The following is a 24,023-nucleotide window of genomic DNA, read 5'->3' as shown; positions in this document are numbered from 1 at the left end:
ACGGTATAACTTATACCATAACACGTGTACGACTGATGTTTGACTTCCACCACACTTTATAATAGTGACGCTATAGAATATGATTGGTTGCTTGTTTTGTCAAAATCTATCTATCTTACCCAGTAGTGGGTACGATAGACGATACATCAAATTGAAAATTCTAGCAAGCCCGATTACATGATGATCTAACGTTGTATTTCTGTTAAACTTGAAGTTCAGCTTATTTTTAATATGTTGTCATAGATTCATAGTCATAGGAAATATTTTATATTAGAAATAAATGTCGTTTGGAGGTTCGGCTCACAGGCTATCGGGCTCAAACCTAGACCGAATCTACCTTTAGGAGGGGTTCAATATGTTTTCATAATGAAGAGATTGGTACATGGTCTACATATAGAGATTTCATGTACCACACCTTTCTTTTTGTTAAAAATGCAAATTATATATCGACCGAAAAATCGTTTACCAGTTTAATTTTAATCGTTAGGTGATCTGTCTACCTTAAGAGAAAATGGAAAAGTTACTTTAACTTCAATCATACAAATATCATTATTAATGCTAATTCATAAAATGTGGCAAACAAATTAATGACAGTTATAACAAATAGAAAATATTATTATTGTGACACTTTAATGCCGCGAACGAACATTTGAAAGGAAATGGGGCAGCCAAGTACAAGACTCGTCTATGAATTATGATATATCTACATCACAGCTGAAACTATCGAATATAAAACACATTAATAATCATAATCTCTTTTCGACTAAAGCTTAAAAATATTTTGTCTAAGACCACATGTTTAGAGTGACATAAATGTTGATTCATCAGTAATGCATTTATGGCATTACAACAAATTAAGGAAGTATAAACAATTACAAAAATCATAAAATTATTTACTTCAGTAACAACTCTTACATTGTTTGAGGCACAAAACGAATAAAAAGGGAATTACGACACTTTCATATATGTTTATTATTAAAATAATAGCAATGCGCTTGATAAATTTTGTACTTTTCGTAATTTGGGCAACAAAATACAACAATGAGATAGAAAAAAAAAGAAATTAAGAGGATTAAAGTCCTCCGTTCAAATGTTGTATGTATAGATAGTTCCTGAGATATTATTCAACTTTAATCCTCACAGCTTTATGTTATCAAAACTAAGTCCATATGAGAATGTATCTTTCTTAATTTATGAGGAATTCACTTTACGTTTTTTGATCTTTTTCAGACATATCATAGAGTATCTGACTCATAGTTCGAGATGATTCTACATTACTTAACGCAACGGTAGATAGATGCGACTCATATGCCCGTAATTTTCTGAAAATAATATTTATAAATTAAAATAAACACTGAATCCGATTTTAGACCAAAAAAACTTACGATTTTCCCAAGGCTGAATAAATGACTAGGTTTTTCAATATAAGAGAAGAAGTCAATCTTATACTTTTTGTAACTGGACCTTCTTTTTCATCTCTCATCTGAAATTGATAATAATACTCGTTATTGTATTCATAATAATTTCATATCACTAATAACTTACCGCCATTTCCTTGGGACTGACAAATTCAAGAGCATGTCGCTTGATGGCATGGTACGCCGCATTAGGTGCATAACCGGGGTGAGGAGGGGGAGCTGGTGGAAGAGGGACGTCAGATTTTCCGTTTTGAGCCAACTGTACTCGACGAACAGCCATTAATTTCATTAACTAAAGTCAAATATAGAAAAGTAATTTTTAATAATAGGTGTATTTTTTTTAGTAATGGAATCTTTTCAATTTTCTTTAGTTGTTCAATAAATTTTTTGTAGTCTCTAATGGTACACTTAATGTGCCACTAAAAGCACTTCAGATGGGGTGAAAATTAAAACATAGGTCATCCTACTAAATGTAGTTACTTCTGGAAATTCCATCTGAGTGTAATCTTAACGGTAATTTAACCACTATGCAAGTAATATTCAAAAGCTAAGTGAATCATCAGTTTTTACCTGTGGATGGCAATGCCGATCCTGAATATGCGTCATAAGTGAAAATCTCTTCCTTTTCATGCCGTCACATCTACTCCATAAACAAGGAATGTCGTCCATCTCTATAGGACAATGTGCTTTAATGGCGTGATTCTCAACTTCTTTAGGGGTTTTGAAAGCTTTCATGCATCCACTCCATTCACATAAAAATGGACATGCAGGATTTGGTTTGAGCACAACTTCTTGCATCTGAGGTGGAGGAGTAGGGGCAGAAGGGACGGAAGAGGGCGATACAACTGGAGGCCCATTAGAAGATACTCCTGAAATGATATTTGATGGGGTCTGCGAAGAGACCATAATAGTATGTGCACCGTTTGCAGTTGAAGGTATTCCCCCACCATTAACATTTTGGACAGAATTACTACCAGTATTAATTGTAGTATTCACATTTTGTTGAGCTGGAAGTACTCCAGAGTAAGGCAATATTATAATAGTCTTTTGATTTTGTCCCACCCCTCCAACGTTAGTCGTAGGAGTACCCCCATTAGTAATGGCTGGAGGGCTTGTCGTTTTCATTAATATAGGTTGTTGCACAGTTGATGCTCCTTCTGAAGAAGTTGCAGAAACAATTCTCGTTCCAGGAGGAAGAATACGTTGTTGTTGTTGCATTATTAGTTGCTGTTGTTGGGGTGCGGATGTTTTGACGTTTGCTGTCTGACCAACTATTATTTGCCCAGATGAATTCATCAAAATTGATTGTTGTTGCACGCCAACGGAAGAGGACACAATATTTCCAGTTCCTACTTGCTGAGTAATGACTTCTTCCTTCTCACCTAAACCATCTAAGTTCATTCCACCACCGTTAGTTAAAATAATTTTCTTAGCTGGTGGTTGTTCAATGGCAACAGTTGATCGTTTACGTGATTGGAATTCATCATATTCTATTCCATTCACTGTTTGTATAATCTCAGTAACTACTCCTCCTATAGCTCCATTCACAGTAATTTTGTCTACATCTTTCTTTTGTTCAAGTAAATTGGCTAGCATACCATTTCCTTGAGGTTTATGATCATCAGAATTGACTTTTAAAAGCTTATTCTCTTTAGGAACGATGCTATCAAGATTTTCATTGGTCTCGTTATTTCGAGAATATACCTTGAATATAAATTTTGTAGGATCAGAAAGTTGAAAAAGAAGTAACATCATTATGAATTCAAACCTGTGAGTTCTTCGGGTCGGGACTTTTTCGATGTAGAAGATTTGTCAGTATTGGAGATTGTGGAGGGACAGGAACAACAGTAGTTTGTGATGTTTGGATTACAGGCGGAGGAGTTGGAGTACATCTGGAATTATTATTTCCTGACAATAACACAACCGATTGTTGTGGAGGCTTCTGTGGTGTCTCCACTTGGTTATTTACAGCAGGCAAGCGTAAGGGCTGAGGCACTGCACGAACTTTTACTCCTTCGAAATGTCGCTCTGTTTTTCCGTTTGGTAATAATTTGGAATTAGGCCCAACGTCTCCACCAAAGAGAGTCCTAAAAAAAGAATATAAAAATTGAAAGTGCTTATTTTCTAAAGAGTTCAGGCTAGGATTGAATATCTTGTATTGACATCATAAATGTAAGAAATTAAATTAAATTAAATGAGAAATACCTGACACAAACAACATGATGTTGGTCCGAAATGACATCTTCTCTGCCCATTTTGTGCATAGAAGCTAAATACTGCTTATACATAATAAATTGTTCAATGTGTGAAATCGGACATGTTTCATATGTTGCTCTTAGCCAAGATAAGCATAATTGTCTATTTGATTCATCATTATTGATTCTAAGAGATACTTGTTGAGATCTCAGAGTTTGTTGTGCCTCCTGCGAATTAGAGATTTGTACTTGCGTCTGTTGTTGGGTTATTTGCAATTGAGGTTGTTGTTGAACTACTTGCAGCTGATGTTGTTGTTGAACTACATGCAGCTGAGGTTGTTGTTGAACTACTTGCAGCTGTGGTTGTTGCTGCGTCACTTGTATCTGTGATAGTTGTTGAGGAGTTACTTGTAATGGGGAAGGCTGTTGTGTAACTTGAAGTTGTGGCTGTTGTTGGGTTATTTGCAATTGGGGTTGCTGGGTTATTTGTAGATGTGGTTGCGTTAATTGAATTTGAGGTTGCTGCTGCTGATGGGTTATTTGCAATTGAGGTTGTTGCGGCTGAGAAAAGGCTTGCCGAATAGGCACCGAAATATTGGGACTTTGCACTGATATAACTGCAGGAATTTGCTGTTTTTGTTGTTGGGTAACAGCTTGAGCAACGGGGGCATTCATTGCTATCTGGGTTACACGAGTCTGTTGAGGTGTCATTGTATGCCGCACTACTGGCAATGAATGAATTGGAATTTTTACAACACCAGAGGCTCCCTGTGCCAATTGTACTACTTGAGTAGGTTTTTGCTGATAAGTTGTTCCTATTTGAGAAATAGGAGCAACAGTTCTCATTTGTGTAGCTTGTTGAATAGTATGTGGATGTTGGGAACGTATGATTTGTTGTGGTCTAACATTACTGAGTTGAGTGACTTGTGTACTAGGTGTTTTAACAGAAGGTTTAACGCAAGGCGACTGTCCTTTAATTGTCAAAGGAGCTCCTCCAGGAACATATTCCACAACACGCATTAAAACACAAGCTTTAGGACCATAACTCTGAGCCTCAGCAGTGGTTAAACTTACTAAGGAATCAACTGCACCAGAAATGCGAGCAATAGAATTGCATGATATTTCTCCAAGAGAAGAGAGCGAATACAAACATTCCAATGTAGATATAAGTAAATGAATATCGTGAAGGGAAAGATAGGCAATCAATTGAGAGTAAACTCCATGACCCAGAAAGTTTTCTAAGTAGTGTTCATTTCTTGATTGCAAGCAGAGTTTGTTTAAAACATCGAGAGAGGAAATTACTTGGAAACGGTCAGATGAAGAAATTCCAGATATGATTGTCGAAAGTAGAATTTCTGTCAAATGGGTATTTTCACAAAAAGAATCATCAAGAATCATGTCACCAGCAATATTACTTAAAATATCAAAACCCATTTGATTCAAGTTGCTCCATTTCGAACTTGCACAAAGAAGACAGAATCTTAAAAAGAGTAAAAATATCATCATTGGCATTATTAACAATCGCCGCTATTCAAAATAATTTGCAAGCTTAGCTCTCTCATTAAAGAACAAAAATGATGTAGGTTACCTCAAACAAGGGATGCTTTTAGCTATTATTTGCGCATTTTCCTCTTCAAAACTAAGGTTTCGAATTATTGTGGCAATTTGACGGACCCTTTGACCAGTGAGTTCTTGAGTACCCCCGAGTCTTCCAATAGCGAATATAGATGGAGACCCCGGCCTAGCATCTTCGATTTCACTTTTTGCCTTTCGCTTAACAGCATTCAATCGCTGCTTCGGACTTGGTAAGGACATAATACCTTCACTGTTATCATCTGAAGAACTATCAGATTTATCATCATGAATACGTCTTCTTCGTCTTGATGAAGAAAAAGAAGAAGACTTTTGATCATCACAACGAAGTATTAATTGTCGCACTGATTCCAAATGGCAAACATCTTTCCAAAATGAATACAAATCGTAATTGCGAGATTCAAGGTACTGATTTTCCATGTAAACACGATAACTTTCTGAAATAAATTCGTACATAGAAAGTCAAAAAGTGAGAGTTAGAATCAGAAAATACACGTGATGTGATGACCTACCGTCATTATAAACACCAGCATGAGCTAACAAATGATCCAAAAGTCTCTCACATTTAGCCAATTTCAATGTGTGCTTTCCTTCATTGGACAATAAGGTACATGTATTTATAGCAAAGTCTTGTTCATTTGGTAAAGGAGAACTTAAAGACAAAGTTAATCGATCATAGTCCGTACGTCGGTATACATTAGTTGAAAAACCATAATAACTGCGAAGGTTTTCTGAAATTAAGCAAATAAATATATAAACGAGTAATTATAATATTCAAATAGCCATTTCTTAATATAGATACACCTACCATTAACATTATGTTGTCCGTGATTATACGACAAGGGAACAGAAGCATGAAGTTTCTGTGCTTTTTGTCTCCTAGACCTTGATTCTTCCTCATCATTATACCAATCGTCTTCCCTGTCTTCATCTTCTCCAAGAAAGTGATATTTTTCATATGAGTCTAAATATCGCAAATAAATTTGCTTCAAGCCCAAGGCAGCATTTGTAGTAGCTTGTCCTAATTCAAAAGTCTCCAAAAAATCTTCCCATGCATTACGACTATTTACCTGAAATATTAATGAAAAACTTAGGAGACGGAAAGAATATGATCTTGCATCTTTCCTCTTTTTGTTTTTTTTGTTGCAACATTTATATATTCTCTTTTAGATTGCATCATTTTATAATAACGCGCTCTTCTTTCCTATATTCTGACGCAGCGTAAATACGCGTATAGTTACATTATCATAAAAGGGGGTGCGTTGCCCCTAAAACTTATTTGTATATAAGAGGAATCCTTTTTATTCAAAAAAATATTTTAGTAAGAATGGTAAAATAAGTTAAAGTGCGTAAGGCTTTAATAAAGAAAAAAGAAAGCTACTTTCGTTTTATAGTAAATATTAGTATTGAAAAAAATATTATATGTCTGACACTTACCTTTTCCCAACCACCATGAGCTGTAACAACCCAATACAGATGGTATAAATCAATCTCTTTTCCATTTATATTGGGAATTCTTTTGAAAGGTGTACTGAAAAAAAAAATATATATATGAATGTTTTACTAATAAAAAATTAACAATGATTGATAATTGTAAAATGGTTCAGGTAAATTTCAGATAATATATCTTTGAAAAAAAAAACATCAATCTACATGAGTAAATTATATGTAAATACAGTGAGCAAAAGAGCTATTGTATCCCATTTAAAATCTTATATTTTGCTTATACATGTTATATGTATATTATTTAGTACGTTTTATGAAATTACAAAGTATATTTCTTAAGCTTCATGCTATTTTATTAAACAAAACTTATACCTATAAATTAAAAATTACAACTTCTTCAGTTGTTTTTACATTTTTTGAAATATTGTACGTAGGTATATGGATTCAATAAAGATGATATTGAAGAAAAATAGGACTTAAATGCTTTTTATTCATTTGAAGAGTCTCAACTCAAATAATCATGAAGTAAAAACTTTATTGTTTTAAGTATTTAATAATTATTTTAACTTATTACTATGATAATGAGTTTTGATTTGATGCAACTGTGTAATTATATAAGGGAATAAAATAAATTGTACATATTCAGAAAAGTAATTAGTATATAAAAAAGAATATACTAAGTCTATGACAATTGTATTAGTTTTAGAAGGGACATATTTAAAGAAATGAATGTCGTGACAAGTAATTTAAGAACTCATGGAGGGAACAACAGTTTGAAAGACATTACTTAAGTAAGTTAATAAAATAGAGGGTACTTTAAATATTTATCTTGTTGAAGGAGAGAAAAGTTTTTTTCTAAAAAAATTCCATATTGAAATAATATCACGTGTAAATTTGTATCATTTTTTTAAAATTTGCACACATTCTAAAATATCTCAACTAAAATTTGAGAAAATTTCGTGTAACTGACATTAACAATTCATGTGATAATGTATATGAAAAAGTCATACTCGAATTAAAGAGGCGGAGAAAAGGAAGTCATAATTTATATCGAAGAGTTCAAATAACTCCGTTGCTGTCAAATAAATAAAGGAAATATTGTAATGACTGAAATCAGGAGAAAATGCACTATCAAGTAAGGTTCATCAAATAATTTTTTCGGAATCGTTTGGAATAGCTACTATTATTGGAGTGCAACTTAAGGAGCGAGAAAGACTGTGATTCTAATTTCCCGCGCTTCTAAGGCCTCAATTATGAATATGTTGTTATCCCAAGGTCACGAGTCCTTTGGACATGTGGACTTTGAGGGATGGGAGACGTCTTGAAGGGTGAGAAAGGGGACTAGAGGGAGTGGAGGGAGGGGAAGAAAGAGAGAACTCTTGCAACATTGTGATTGAGAGTGAATCAAGTTGTAGTCAAGACGTGGGTAGGTGGGTGGGAGGACGATTGGTTAGGGAGACTTGTGTCTCGTGGAAATGGAATGGAGTTCCTTCCAAGAGAGTAAAGGAGTGGAAGGAGACTTGGAGACTTGGGGACTTACCCTCTTTGATCGTGGAAATGTTTGAGCTCCTTTAGAAAAGCCTTTTTTTCTTGGTTGTAGAGCTCCGGTGACTTGTTGAGTAGTTGAGCCATGACGGCCAAGAGGAGGAGGAGGAGGAGGAGATCCTTGCTTGCTTCCTACTCACTCCCCACTGGATCCCGTCCAGGAGGCCCGGAACGAGGAGAAGGATGTGGCAAGGAGAAGAAGAAGTCTTAATTGCCACTCCTGGATGTCTCCCAGCAGTGAGTGCTGACTGGACAATGGATGGAGTGTAGAGAGTAGTGGGATGCGAGACGTGAGCTCAGATTCCTTCTTCAACTCAATCCTTGAGTGGATTTTTCAGTTTCTTTTTCTTTCTCTTTCCCTCACAATTTCTTCTTTTTCCTTTTACCCCCCTTTTCCACACAAACACTTCCTCCTCGATCCACTAAGCTTAGGCACACTAACACAGGCAACACTCCCCTCTCCTCACACTGGAGATACACACAATTTCAATCCCGGTGAATTCATCCTCGATCGCGACGCCAACGCTCTCCATGTATCAAGGACTCTTTCTCTTCCTTTTTTTTCTTTTCCTATTTTTCTCTTTTACAATACTTTTTTTTATTTCATTCCTCTTCTTCTTTTTCTTTCTCTTTTCTTCCTCTCTTTTTCTTTCTTTTCCTCTCTCTCCCTCCTTTAATTCTATGTGTTTTTTTCCTTACTGCTGCTGAGAAAGGAAGCGCTTCTATTCAAGGGCAGAATGGGCTGTACACGCTCTAGTTTTATCTTCTAGGATGCCTTTAAAGAGGAAAAACAGTGGCCGTCTTTTCTTCAGGCTTACCACAACTTGCCTTTCTCACTATTCATCATCCTTCCCGCTCTTTCTTTCTAATACAATAATGCTCATGGAAGCGTCTTTTCCGGCCAAGTAATAAGGAATTCCCTAAATAGGCCTCTCTGCCCTCGAGGTCAAGGGACATTAAGTTGTTCGCAGACTAGGAATAACATACAATTTTAGAAATGAGGGTCTGGTCGAGTCGTATAGAATAGTGACTATTGAGGGACGCTGGGAAGGGGTGAGCGCCCTTGCGTATACTATCGTTCTTCAGAAGAGGTCGATGGCTTTCTAGACATCTATGAGACAACGTGTGTGCGTTGATTTCAACATAGCTGCAACTCTAGTAGAATCGTACAGTCCACGGAATAAACTAAATGATATATATCAAAATTTTGAATGTGGAGGTCAGATGAAGATGAAATAATAGTAGAGAATATATTTTGAAATATTTTATTATGCTTCCATGTACCTAGTATGTATTATTTACTTATTTATTAATAGTCGACCTCCTCATAGAACGTCTCATTACAGTGCATGCCTTTAATATGACTTATAATAATTTAACTTTATACTAAAAGATGTGTTTACTCCCGGATACATTAAACATATATGTAGTAGAATCAGATGAAACTGAACTTGCACGCTTTTTTACTTTGAAAGCAAAAAAAAAAAATGGATTGAGAAAGCGTTTTGGTTACTACATACATTAAAATACCTCCACATTTCATTGAAGTATACAACTACAAGTAACATAGGTGGATCAGGGACTCAATTTTTGTTTTGTCTTTTTTTTTCTCTAATAAGTTGACATTTCACATGCTGGGACGTATTGTATCCAGTATTATATTTGGCGCCATAAATTCTACGTTTATTTCCCATTTTCATTCAATTACATATATAATAGGCAGAAGATCAAACTTAAAACCCCATATGAACAGGCCCATAGCTGTACCTTGTTATCAAATTGTAAATAATTTTGTTTGTCCTCACAATTGTCAAATTTGAAATTTATAATTTTCTGTTTATAATTTTATTATTATTTTTTTTTTTTTTGGTCAAATTGCTCAAAAAACATTTTGTTAAAAGAAAATACTAATAACGGTCATGTAACCAATCAAGATTTTTTTTAAAAAGCATCTTAGTTAATTTTTTTTATTTGTTCTTAATTAAAAAAATAAATATTTATAAGCAATAGAATATTATTTAAAATATAAGAGGACCATTTGAGTAAAATAATGGTTCAAGACATTTATTTTCCAAAAAAAAAAAATGTTTTAATAAATCCTAAGCCCAAATATTTGCAAACAAATTTGCTGTTTTTATAGGAGGAAGCCCGTGATCAAAAAGCTGATAATTTGGGGGCGAGGCCCTTGCATTGCACTTTGGTAGACTTGAACTCAATTATTCCAAATATAGATGAATGAATAACATAATTTTTGTTAGGGGCTCCGTAGTGATAAAAAGTTTGAGAATCACTGTGTTAAGCTGATCAACCAATCTTCTTTCTCGGAACATGTTCTCCTTTTACATACTGTCCAGTACTTTTTTTTTATAAATTCATGCCATGACTGGGTTTTTTTAACAAACAATTGAACATCAACTTTAAAGAAGTAAAAGTTAAGAAAGTACAAAAAATAATATAATTAAAAAAAAAAAACAGTATCAAAAATATATCAACAAATAAGAAAAAAATAAAAATGTATTAATATTTTACCTTTAAATTTTCGTAATATTAACAAACACCCTAAAACCGACTCTGATTTGACTAGTTGTATAAAATATTTCTTAGAAAACGGAAGCGACTTTTTGTAGTTAAAACCTTAACAGAATGTTTTATTTTCTAAAGCTGTTATCATTATTATTTAATTCTTGAGAGGGGATCATCTAAGTATAAAGTAATAACTTGTGTCTGTGGTCATGAAAGACGGAGAGTAATACTTATGATTTGTTTGAGAGCTATAAGTTTAAGTTCTTGTTGGATTAGGGTTATAATTGCGGATAGAAATCTGAGTAATTCCACCCTATGTCTGCTTTTTGTAATTATTTCCTTGCAACTAGTCAAGGAAAACGCCATGACAGCTAAACTACTCTCCTCTCAAATATTCTTAAAATTATAGGAATTATCATTTTAATTTCCGGGTTTTTTTTTGTTTTTTTTTACATACCTAGAATGAACGGAACAAATTAATTAAGACACGTAAAAGCGATATTAATTATGTATTTAGTTTTATTAAAGCTTTTACAAATTTTAATCAAGTCACTTCTCAGACATTACAAAGTACACCATTTATACTATACGTAGTTTAAAAGCATGGAGGAAAAATAGGTATAAACCGGCTAATAATGTAAGTAACGTCAATTCAATACTAAAAAATGCTTACGATTTACAGCCTTGTTAACTTACTAAAGTATGTATGTAATCCTATCATAAAATCGTACAATTCATTATACCAGTCATATATACAAATTGCCCTAGTATATATATATTTTTTTAGTGACCTCAAAAAGTTCAGCTCAATTTTTGTAATTAGCCATGGGTGCAGATGGTAGGGAGGACGAGGGGACATGTCCGTCTCAGATCTTTCTGTAACCCCCTTTCTTTCCCCTACTAAAATGATTACATCTATGAAACTATATATTCATATTTATGTCCAGAATGGCTCCTCAGTTTAAAAAAAAAAATCATATTTGCTTCTCAAGAATGAGCCAAAACTTCAAACAGCAACTAACTGAATGCATTAGATTAGTTAAATAAAGGACAATTTATTATGAAGTGTGTAAACATTAGGTACTGATTAATAAAAGGAACAACATATACATTATGTACTTACCTATATTAACAAAACAAAGCTTGTCTGTTTGATTGTATGTATGTACACAGTAAAGTAATTATTGATTGATTCTTAGGACTTTAAAAATCCTTGATATAAGAAATAACAATACAATTGAAAGTGCGCGTCTTATTAAAAAAGAAAAAAGTGAGTACAAATGCATGGAGCTGTATAATAACGGTATGTAAAAATGAATGTCCTTTCAGCTGAGGTTAATCGACGAGCGTGTGTAGCTAAAGTACTTATGTCATATTAAATTCCTGAGGACTGAGGAGAGACATCTAAATATAGAGTAACTATGTATTGGTTTGCTAATGAAAAACGTAGAGTAAAACTGATGATTTCCTGGGGAGTTATTTTATGGTTAAAACTCAGCCTGAGAGCGCACTAGAGTACTTCCTAGCTCATTTTTAAGCGTGGAATTTTTGTTACTGGATACCTGAACAATGTTTTTTTTATTTGTTCATGCTTTTATTTTCATTCTTGAGGAGAGAACACCAAAATATTGATAAACTACGTCTGAGAATTCACATGAAAAACGAAGGATTTATTGGATAATTATTTTCTAAATTATTTATTCAAGCAAAGTTGTATGTTCTTCGACGCCTAATTACTCCAGGTCAATTATGCCAAGTACAACTGCTAGTAATGTGTAAGAGAGATCGTGGTATTTTTATCATTGATCATGTATTAACATGTTGAAAAGCAACAACTCTTCCTATAAAATTCGGGGGGAAATACATATTAATAAATATTGATTAAATAACCTCAATTGTGAATCTCCCTTCTCCAGCTCTCCTCCGTACAATCGAGTTCTCTCCTTCCCACCCGCTCCCCCTCCCTCTTCCTTCACCTCAATTCATAAAAACCAATCTAACTTTTTTTTACTTTTTTCGTCAATACCAAGAAACAAGTAAGCAATCAAAGTATAAATATACTATTGCAGTGAAAATCGGCTGACTCTTTTATGGGAACTGAAAATAAAACATTTGTTATTATTAGATACACTCTGAAATTAAACACCAAAGAAGTCACTTCTTCCTCTAGTCATCACATATTATCAATATAATTGTTCAAAAAACATGGATATTGGGGAGAACTCTCATTCCAAAAGAGCTTCAAAACGCTATGACCTATTCGAAGGCCAATGGAAGAACAAGAGATATAACCAACATCGAGCAAGGGTCGAATCTGCCGCCTCTGTGATTGACGTAAAACCTCCAATCAGTTCTTCTTTTAAACATATTAAGGTAGATCTCATTTCATTATAAATATTATACTCGAGTAATCGGTATAAATCAAGAAGTTTGAAAACATGCTCAGTGTTCAAGGATTGAAAAGTGTACTCATTATCAGAGATCAAAAAAATATGTTAAATTTAGAGGGAGCATCTTTTTGTAGTTGCAACTTATATAAAAAAATATAAAATAATCGCTAGTGCTTGAAAAAGCCCACCCCATTTTTTAACCTTTATTTGTTATTCCTTTGATCGGTTAAAGTATGAAAGCTGTAGATACTTTTAAACTCTATCTATTCTATATGTCCATTTACCAATCCAAAACTGGAAAAAAGAAATTTCCCACATGTAAAATTAATAGTTCATAAATGATTTTTTTTTATACGAACTGCATAACATTTCATATCCAATTTCTTCCAATTGTAAGCGAGGTGAGTGGAGACTGACTCGCCTTACCCCGTATAATTTGATCAAACTCAGGTAAAGAACAACTGTCTTAGATAAACATAACATAATTTGTAACACTTAATTAGTACCTCTAGAGGGGTATTTATCATAAAATGGCTTATAAATTATTTCATTGCAGTAAAAGGATATTGCTTATAAACAAGAAAGCTAATGTGTTTTTTTATTCCTCTTCAGTACTGCATGTTTCTAGATACATAAACAGTTTTTTTTTACTTTAACTAATTACATATTTTAATATTTTCGAAGGAAATGTTTTATGTAGATTATTAGAAGATTACACCTTTAATTCTCTTAAATTCCTTGCCCAATTTGTATATATATATATTTTCAAAATATTGCAAACAATATTAAATCATTTTGGTGGAGCTGTGTTCCTTTTTTTCCCTTTAAAAAAAAGAGGGGAGTGACAGCCCGAGTATGTCAGTAGACTATGTTGCAATCTTTTTCTTTTTTTACAAAAGTGAGAGAGGGTTTCTTAATGGAAAACTCCATCCCTCTTCAATTGTTGTGCAACAACAGGTCTTTTTTTTTTATTTTTTACTCACAAAAAGAGGAAAAAACGGTGCTTACTACTCCCTTCTTACCTAAAGCTTCATTCTTACCTATTTAAGCCATTGCCACGCACGTGGATCTATAACAGAACGGTTCTACAATACATATAAAATGACATGTGTTATATTTGACAACAATTTGTATTTATTGTTCATATAATTATATAGTATGTACATAAGTACAAATTTATTTGTTCCTTTTTAGTAGGTTGAATATGAAATTATTCAAGAAATAACTTAGGTACTTGCTGTGTCCTAAGTTAGAAGACTCCAAAGGCTCCAGGTTTAAAAGAAAATATTCTTAGCATAAGCAAAAATCTTGAGGGAACATGCTCTTCTATAATAAAATACATGATAACAGGGACATCTGTAGGATATTCGAGGGGGAGGGAGATCTTGGTTTTTGGATTAGAAAAATTAATTTTTTGGAAAAGAAAATCAAAATTTATATTGATTCACAGAAAATTAATTAAAAAAAATAAGTTTACAAATTAATTTCTTTTTCTTCAAAATCCACAGGTAATTACAAAAAGTTATATTTTTTGGAAAAACTTTCAAAAATTAGAATTAAAGTATTACATTTTTTGAAAAGAAATAAAAAATCTACAGCTATTTATAAAAAATAAATTTTATTCGAAAAAAAAATCAAAAATTCAATGTAATTAGCAGAAAAATAATTTTTTTATAAATTTTTGGAAAATTAAATCAAAAATCTACAGCTATTCACAAAAAAAATTCAAATATTAATTTTTTTCAAAAATCCAAAGCTATTCACCAAAAATTATATTTTTTGCTCCACTGTATAATTTGCCCGAATAACGAAAAAACATATTGTAAAAAGCAAAAATTCCTTTATTTTGGAGAGAAGATTACAGTCACTCCATCTTACCACCTACAAACGCCCTGGAGCAGGGGATAGGGGAACTTTTTTATAATTTTGACATAATATTTTCTATCTTTTTTTGCCTTTGTTTATATAAAAGACAAATGACTTCTTTTAGACAAATTCGACGACAAGATTTGAGTTGGGGGGGTACACTAATGGCGAAGTTAGCCAAAGGTCAAGGGACACACGCCTTGATCCTCAAGATTTATTCTATGAACATGTATATTTTATATATTTAGTATGTAAATAAATACAATTTGCCCCCCTCCCGGGAATAATTTTCAAACTCTTTGTCCTCTTAGTATAATATAAAGGGATATCACATGATTTTAAACCATGAGTCATGCTGCATGATAAACCCCCTTAGTCCCTTTCCCTGCGGATGCCCCTGAAGTAATATAAAATTAAATAGAAACGTAGCACGTCATTGCCTTTTTGTATCTTGCAAAACAGAAAATGATCCAAATCATTCTGTAATTAACTAATTGTTTCCAACTATGGAATTATTATTGAACAATCATAGCGTTGACACCTTAACAAGAGCTCATTCATATTCAACCAATCAATGCTCAGAATACTAATTAGGGTATAAGAATCAGAAAAATTGACAGCTAATAACGAAATCCTGTGTAAATTTTTATGTTAGTGAGTTGAGTTGTAGTAGTAACGGAACCTAAGGGGCTTAAAACACTTCCCCCCACCCCCAAAAAACTATTGTAGACTGTTTATTTGCTCTCTTCATTCATAAAATGTTATTCTTCTTATAGGTTTCATATATCTCTTATGAATGACTTACATAAGTTAGTATCCATTCGTCAACTAATCAGGGCAGTTACGGTAATTTTTCTTTGGGATTTTTGATACATCTTTGACAATTTTGACAGAATGTTTCTTTTGATTGAACGTCAAATTTGTCATTTTTTTTAGAAAATTGACAAATAACTTCTTTTTTTAAGAACGACAAACTTTTTCGAAAATAATTACATATAAAATTTATTTGGAAGAGGCAAGATTTGACAGAAACCCCTTTTTTTTTAAAAAAGATTTTTTTAGAGGAAGCAATATTTCACTATATAACCTTTTCTTTAAAAATTTATTTGAATAAATACTTTTTTGCACTACTTGACATAAAAAAGAAGATATTTTTAAATTTCACAATTGTGACAACAAAATAAAAATATTCACAAATAATGTTTATTTTTCTACAAACTTTTAGTCAGAGAGAGAGAGGCTACAGTAATTACAGCCCTGCTGCCTATAGGCTATAAGAAAGAAAATGTATTCTTTACTTATGGTTAATGGTATTAATTATTTTATTGATAACTTATTTTTGTAGGTAAAATCTAAGAAGCTGCAAAAAGAAGAGGAGAAACATACAGAGGTCATGACAAATAACTTAATACTCCTTCGACATTTATCAGAAATTTCCGTCACAAAACGCATCGATGATGGCGAGGATAAGAAAATCCACTGGGGTGATTATTATGAAGATATTTTAATGCTAAGGCAAGATCAAATCGAGAGACTCAAAGCTGAATCCTTGAGGAAATTAAACAAACATAATTACAGTTTGAGGACGGATGGTGGGAGTAGCAAATCATCTTAGAAATGAGAAGAATTGGAAATAACAGAGTTATAATAATGCCACTCATTAATTCGTGCGTCTTTGTGATGTTATCCATGTCTTTCTGAATAAGCTCTATCTTTTCTTACTCATATTTCACAGCCAAACAAAATTAATTTCAGGAACAGACGCCATATCGAGTTACAACTAAGAATTACATGGCAAGAACATATTTTCTAATTAATTATGTGCCTGATAGGGAGTGATAAAGTGTTTATGTCATCTTTCTATAGTTATAGATTGAGATTGCATTTTGATTTACTTCCATGTATCCTTTCCAGTTCATATTTATAAAGAAAAGGATTGAAATATAGAAAGTACTAAATTTGTATTTATTTAATAATTGCGTCTATACGTAAAGAGTGAACAGACTATAAAGTCCTCTTTTGTTATAATATGTACAAGGCCTGATTGGGTCATATGGTCATTTTTAATGTTTTGTCATTAAATCCTGCATTGTGTTGCATTTATGACACTAAATCAAATAAAATTTTGAACTTTTTTATTTAAAAATTTAAAAAATGTGGGCGATAAAGGGTTAAAAAAAATATTTAGGAGTTGTTTTTCGTATATTAAGAATGCTCGTTTCATCTAAAAACTACATAATATTTCATACACTTTTTAAAGGTGCTTTCTATGTGGATTATGATGTATTTCATAGCAATTCACAACTACAGCCATCGTAAGACAAGATGATTCAAGTAGAAAGTTATCACCATTGCGTGTGCTTATTAAAGATAGAAAGTAATCATAAGGGTTTGGTCGGGAATTATAAGTGTAAATCCTTGTTAGAATCTGAGTAGAATTGATGACCGACATCCGAGTAATTACTCTTGTATGTCTTACCTACATACGGAGTGGGATTTATGTTTATTCCCTTCTAATAAAATTTCAGGACAGCTAAGCTGCTCTCCTCCCAAATATTCTTGAAATCCTAGGGTTTACCATGTTTATTTTCGGTTCATTTTAGTTTTACATAACGGCAGGTCATATTCTATATAGGTCTAGTCATAATAATTAGAGATGCGATAAATATTAAACCTTTAAGTCGTACCTACCATATTTGATAAATTAAATTTGACTACTATATATGGACAACTTGATAACTTTTGGGCTCAAAAACTTCATGAATACAAATGCAAACATATAATAATAAATGGATTATTCAACAGAATTTTTTTTAAGGCATACGTACTGCCTCATAGAAAAAGTCATAAGTCTTATATGGAGAAAATCATTCATATTTTCTTATAAATAATAGCAAAAACCGTCAGTTAGTTACCTTTAATAAAAAAATGGTCTCAATTTATAGCCAAATAATTATGAATATCCTTAAAAAAATTGAAGCCTTTTTAACTTATACGCAAGTCATATTCTTTACAACTGTAATAGTTCATTTCTAAACAGAGAAGAAAAATAATGATTACGCCTTCAAGAGCCATCAAGTTTTCTACAAACATTACATTATAAGGAGAGAAAAAAGGATGATGATAAACATGTTCAGTCTTTATGGGACGCATAGGATCATTACGAAATCATATATGAAGAGCCAAGTATGTAAACGTAGTTCAAGTTAGGAGAGAAACAGCCGTCAAGCATGCACACAATGCAATGTGCGAGAAAGAAAAATTGACAGTCTTATAACCAAGGGTAGCTTTATAACTTATATAAGTAAAAGGTAAATAAATTCATGGCGTTACCCAAGGAATACTAAACACAACTGGAAGTGGGTATTAAAATCACACTCACTTTTTTTCTACACGAGGAGGCTGACACATTCTTCCTTTGTTTTATCAATTATAATAAAGGAAAACGTGGTTCACCAAGGTTGATTTTTTTTTTTTTGGTTATTACTTAATTAATAATAGTGTACAAGTGTTATGCTCTTGGATACAAGTAGAGCTATGACGGCATTACTAAGAATCCGGATGTGAGCTTTCATTAATTCCCCATGAAGGACTCCAAAATTCTAACCAAATGGCTTAGGGCCATCCCAAGAGATACAATTTACTAGACACCAACAGTGAATTCAAGACTATGCAGTCTGCAGTTTAAAGTGACTGATTTTATTACTGAATCTTTAAATCAATCCGTGATAAAGGAAAATCACTCCAACGAAGGTAAGCAATGCTCCCCAATACTATGAATATTGCTTGTGAATATCTGAGACGGCTCTTTTTTTTACTAAATTTTCTTCCACATATTTTTCGAAGCACTGTCCAATGCTTTTCAAATGTCTGGACAACGAAATTATAGCATAATTCAGAAACATTCCCTTCAAATTCTAAATTATGCATTTTAATATAATATTGCAATTCCTTCCATTGTAATTTTAGCAATCAATAATACTTATAAAGGATATATATTCACAGGCGGTTGAAAGAGGAAGCCATCCCATCAAAGTGGCCGAATCTGGCAAGCTATCTCTTTATAACCATTACTACGTCCAAGAACAACATGGGCATCAACTAACACCATTAGAGTGCATTTGGAGAATGAAAGACAAGAAGCTCTGGAGTATGCAATGTTTATGGAAGAGGCCGTTCTTTCGGCAAAAGATCCTATGACAAACTCTCTTCAGAATCATTGCCCTCGGGGTTCTTGTTGCTTAAAACTCCAAAAGTTGCACTTGTCAAAATCATACATTCAGATATGAAAGGGCTAGACATTTCTGTTTGCCAGGAGGTGGAAGAAGACCTCTCCTTCAGAATTTTCTGTAACAATATCGAGCTAAATAAGATCTTAGTATCACATTGTATAAATTCAGAAAATAAAATTAACTCTGTCACTGAAGCCATCAACATTGCCGCTTTTCCGGGTTCCACGGACGGTCAGACAGAGAAAGATACATTTGACAACATTTGTGAACAGCTCCTTAATTTTTCTAACTCGGCAGGAATGGACCAAATTCAATCTTTCAAGCTCGCTTTCATAATGGAGTAAATGTCTCATCTCTACAAACAGCCTAAAGGTAGAAGATATTCTTCTGGACTCCTTTCCATTGCTTTGATATGACACAATGTTAGTTCTGGCCTCTACGAGTAAATGTATACGTCCAATGCTCTGTCACTTCTCCCAGATATCTTAGGACCATATACAGTGGGATTACGTTAGAAACAGGATGACCTTCATCTTCAACTTATAAAACGGTTTTATGATTTACAGCAACAGGAATGGCTTGTTGAAGAAATAGTTAGCAGTGTACATAAATTAATTTTAGATATCTGCCTCTAAATTAAAAAAAAATGATTAAAAAAGTGAATTCTTTTCGTAAATCTATGATTCTTACATCAACAAAAATAAATTAGTAAATATATTTAGTTGTACTTCAGTGAAAAATTGTTTATTTAACAAATATCCAAAGGATACTACTGAAACGTACAATAATTTATAAAATCTTATCCCTGAAAGTAGATCAATATGATATTCAAATTGAGAACATTATGGGGGAATCTACGTATTATATAACCTTCTCGAAGATGATCTTCAACACCAGCAAGGAATAGTATTTATATTATCGGATATATATAACAATCATTATCCAAAAACTTGCATGTCTGCGCATCTCTAAAAATATATAACTATGATATGACCTTAAATCAGGAAAATAATAAAATTAAATACTTAACTACCGTTAGTTATCATAATACCTTCAATTAGAAATGAACTTCTCAGAAACTTATGTAGAAGTGAGATACGTTCAAATCTTTTCACAATGATCAGATATTACTATTATGTCTACAGTTTTGTTTACATTATGTGTAGTCAATATTCTAGACTCACATTACTTTTAGTTGAGGGTATTATTATAGTTTTTAATAGGTAATAGTAATTGAGAATTTACCCTGTATTTTATCCAATATCCTATGAAAAAACATCAAGAACTTGCAAAACTGGTCACTGTTTTTCTACTACCTATATTCCTAAAATATTGATAAACTTTTCAACGTTGTGGTGAAGAATTCTGCGTTGCTTACTGAACATAAAATATTTGTCATCATCAATACAACAACAAAAACATTGCCAAACTGCATTCGAACTGACAGATGATTCTACTTCCAATATTATATTTTTATTATTACATACGAAATAAAAACAATTTTTATACTTATTTAAAAAAATATATATTCTAAATGAATGTCGAAAGTAATATAAATTAAGTTTTAATTTGTCTTGGTATAACATGAACTTATAAAGTTAAAGGATAAATATAATTTAGGATAAGTTAAGAAATGGATTAATTTAAGATTGTTACGAGTCGGATGAATTTATCAATGTTCATAAATCATATTAGTCATTTCTTCTTTTTGGAGTTACAGGAAAAGAGAAAGTCAGCCTTCTTGTGTGAGTGCGATATTTTTGTTTCCTTTCCAGAAATTCTAGTGTTCCTTGCGTTACCTCATTAAAAAAAAAGTTACATTGAGAATTACAGTGAGACACTCTCAGGGGTTTGACAAGCCCCACATCCACTGACGCGACTGTCGACGGGGACAATCTGCTTTCAGTGCGAGTGTGTGCAATAGTGTTGCATCGCTAAGAGCCCACAGTGAGATTAAAAAAAAGTTTATTCTCCGTGTTAGGTTACAAATATTTTGTTGCTTAGTAAAAAAGTGTTACACAAAATAAATTCGTGTTATTTGTGACGTTATGCTCTGCTTGTCCATCATTGGCTGTCGGTGATCAGGTCACATTGCTAAGCTTTGACATCTGTGCTGTAGGGAACTTTGTGCGCTCAATAGTCAACTTGTGGATGTATTTAGTGATTGTACGTAATTTGTTATTTTCTTTTAATCTTTCAATTCCTTATTACTATCTATGTCGAGCAAAAAAAAGAAATTGGTCTGACAAATACGTACAGTATGGATTTAAGTGTATAAAGGATCGATTTGGGAGTCAGCGTCCACAATGTATGATCATTATAGTCTAGCAGCAGCAAAAGTAAAGGAACACCTCCTAAAGCTGCATGGAGATGAGAAATACAAAAACACTTGCTGAATTCAAGGTGAATCAAGGCCAGATTTGATTAAAAGGCTACATTGCCTTTTCTCGTTTTTTTTTTAATCCATTGGTTTTGGTTTGGCTTGTTAGCCTCTTACAACAACAACCAAGGGAGTCGATGTGAAGAAACTCGTTGAGGACTTCTTCAGAGACAACAATCTTTCATGGAATATGGTATCTGCAGATTGTTCGGACGGAGCTCGAGCCATGCCAGGACGACACTCTGTTTTTGGAGGTTGGTGAAATGTGTTCTGAACAGGCATGAGTTGGCAAGAAAAAACCTTACCTCTAAAACTGGCAAAAGTATTAAAATCGTTGTTGAATGCGTGAACTACGTGAGAAATAGGGCTATGAAGTATTACATCTGCAAGGAGCTGTGTGAAATGACCCCTGTTTTAGCGAGAGTACGGACATTGTCAGGGTGGTGGAGTCAACATCATCGAAGCGGAGTAAAACCTGGAGGAATTTTAAAAAAAGTTACATTTATGGAAATGATGAACAGAGAATAGTAACTTCGCAAACTTTCCCTTGCTGGACGACTGTGTTAGAATGACGGAAGATGCGGCTGGAATTTGAGACATTTCTGTACCTGGAGAGCTGAAGCAAGCAATTGTCATGCACTTAGAAGATCTTTCAAAGTCTCTCGATGAATACTTCCTCACCACAGGGTCATATCCAGTGTGGATAAGACAGTCTTTATCGTATAGTATTGCAGCAGCAGACGTGCTCAATGAAATCATTAAACTTCACCAGACACAGTTTCAACAGCAATTCTTCAGAACAACAACACTGTCAACGTTTTGGTGTCAGTAAATCGTACCATAGCCTCTTATTGCAAAGAAACCCCTGGGGATACTCATACCGTTTGTAACAACATATCTTCGTGAGCAATCGTTTTAGAGGTTGGTTGACATAAAAACGAAGAAAAGCAACAATACTTTGTTGCGAAAACGATATGAGAGTGGCACTTGCCAAGTTGGAGCCATGCATTTCTGAACTTGTGTCTGAAATGCAACAGCAAAAGGCACATTGATTTGCGGTAAATATTAATTGAGTTATGTTTTTGTGTGAAATTCATGTTTTGTTGGTTATGTTATTTGAACACAGTGCTTTTGGTTGTACCTGATGCATTGTTTGTTTTGTGCACTAATAAAATATATGTCTATTTTCTGAAGAAATCATTTTAATTTTCCAATCATGAATTCCAATTTGGTCAATGAACTGATGAAGCTTGCAGGGTTCAGTACCTCCAATAAGGTTAAGAACTACTGATCTAAGTATAAAATAGCTGTGCTATTGAATGGCAACGAGTAATACTAAGGGTTTGTTGGGGAGTTAAAAGTGTAAGCCCTTGCTGGACTCAGAGAATCGACAACGGAGTAAATCCTGATTATGCACTTGCTAGATACAGTGCAGGATTTGTGTTGAGTTTCTTTCACTGATTGTAATTAATATATGTAAAACGTTATGGCAGCTAAACTGTTATCTTGCAAAATATTCCTCAAATTGTTTGAGTTACAAAATTTTCGAATTATATTTTTTTGCATACCAGCAGAACATATTTTATACGGCCCTAATTATAAGTATATAACAATTTCATAGTTGGAAAAAATTCACCAACTACCAACTGATTTTGGACCTTTTTTCTGTTTCTTTTTAAAAAGGGGTTGTCTATACAATAAAAATAACGACGTGCCATTGTCATGAGTAGAGATAGTTTTTTTGTAAGAACACAAGGAGAAGGCGAGAGCGAGACATATGGTACACCTGAATTAAAACACTTGTTAATATTATGTAGTTGCCTATTTTATAATTTTGTAGGGAGAAGAAGAATTACTCCTATAGAGAGGAGGACCTTCTACATTTAAAATAGGATTAGTGCAGGGAAAATATTATAATTATATTTAAATTCATTTATATTTTTTATAATAAATTTTTAAATCAATTTACACCAAAGATAGGTGAGAATTCTTCTTTTAGAGGAGATGTTAATACTCCCACGTATTATTAAATAATGAACAAAAGAGAAGAAAAAACACATCCATCAACCATTCTACTTTTTTTAAATCGTTATCTTTAGTAATAAAATATTTTTAATATATGTAAGGATCACCAAAATAATAAAACTAGGCACTAGAGGGAAGTAAGGTTTAAGTTTTTTTTATTTGTTGTTTTCATTTTGACCTACAATAACGATAGTCCAATATTCTAACATAAGTTTACACGTGGAAAAAGAGGGATCCTAATTTGTAGGAAAATTATGTGGGGCGTGGCCACAAAACGGTTAGGAACCAGTAGTTAAGATAAATGAATACATTAGAAACATGTAGTTTGAATCATATTGCCACTAAGTAACATTTTAGGTAGATGAGAGAAAAAAGAAGTCATCTGCCAGGGATCATCACACTTCATTTTC

The 24,023-nt window shown here is 33.1% G+C and overlaps 1 protein-coding gene across 1 annotated transcript; it reads right to left on the bottom strand.

Moving 5' to 3' along the window:
- Positions 1-872: 872 nt before the first annotated feature.
- Positions 873-8,897, bottom strand: Bap170 (Brahma associated protein 170kD). Its single transcript, XM_040713662.2, has 11 exons — positions 8,193-8,897; positions 6,644-6,737; positions 6,015-6,276; positions 5,719-5,937; positions 5,202-5,643; positions 3,624-5,093; positions 3,187-3,505; positions 1,989-3,122; positions 1,546-1,710; positions 1,386-1,483; positions 873-1,322 (listed from the first exon to the last, which is right to left on the bottom strand). The coding sequence occupies exons 1-11, from the start codon at positions 8,282-8,284 to the stop codon at positions 1,208-1,210; spliced, it is 4,410 nt and encodes a 1,469-aa protein (XP_040569596.1). The 5' UTR covers positions 8,285-8,897; the 3' UTR covers positions 873-1,207.
- Between the last annotated feature and the right edge of the window lie 15,126 nt (positions 8,898-24,023).

Source organism: Lepeophtheirus salmonis, chromosome 5, assembly GCF_016086655.4.
Source record: "Lepeophtheirus salmonis chromosome 5, UVic_Lsal_1.4, whole genome shotgun sequence".
NCBI lineage: Eukaryota > Metazoa > Arthropoda > Copepoda > Siphonostomatoida > Caligidae > Lepeophtheirus > Lepeophtheirus salmonis.
This window is presented reverse-complemented; position numbering and strand designations above follow the sequence as displayed.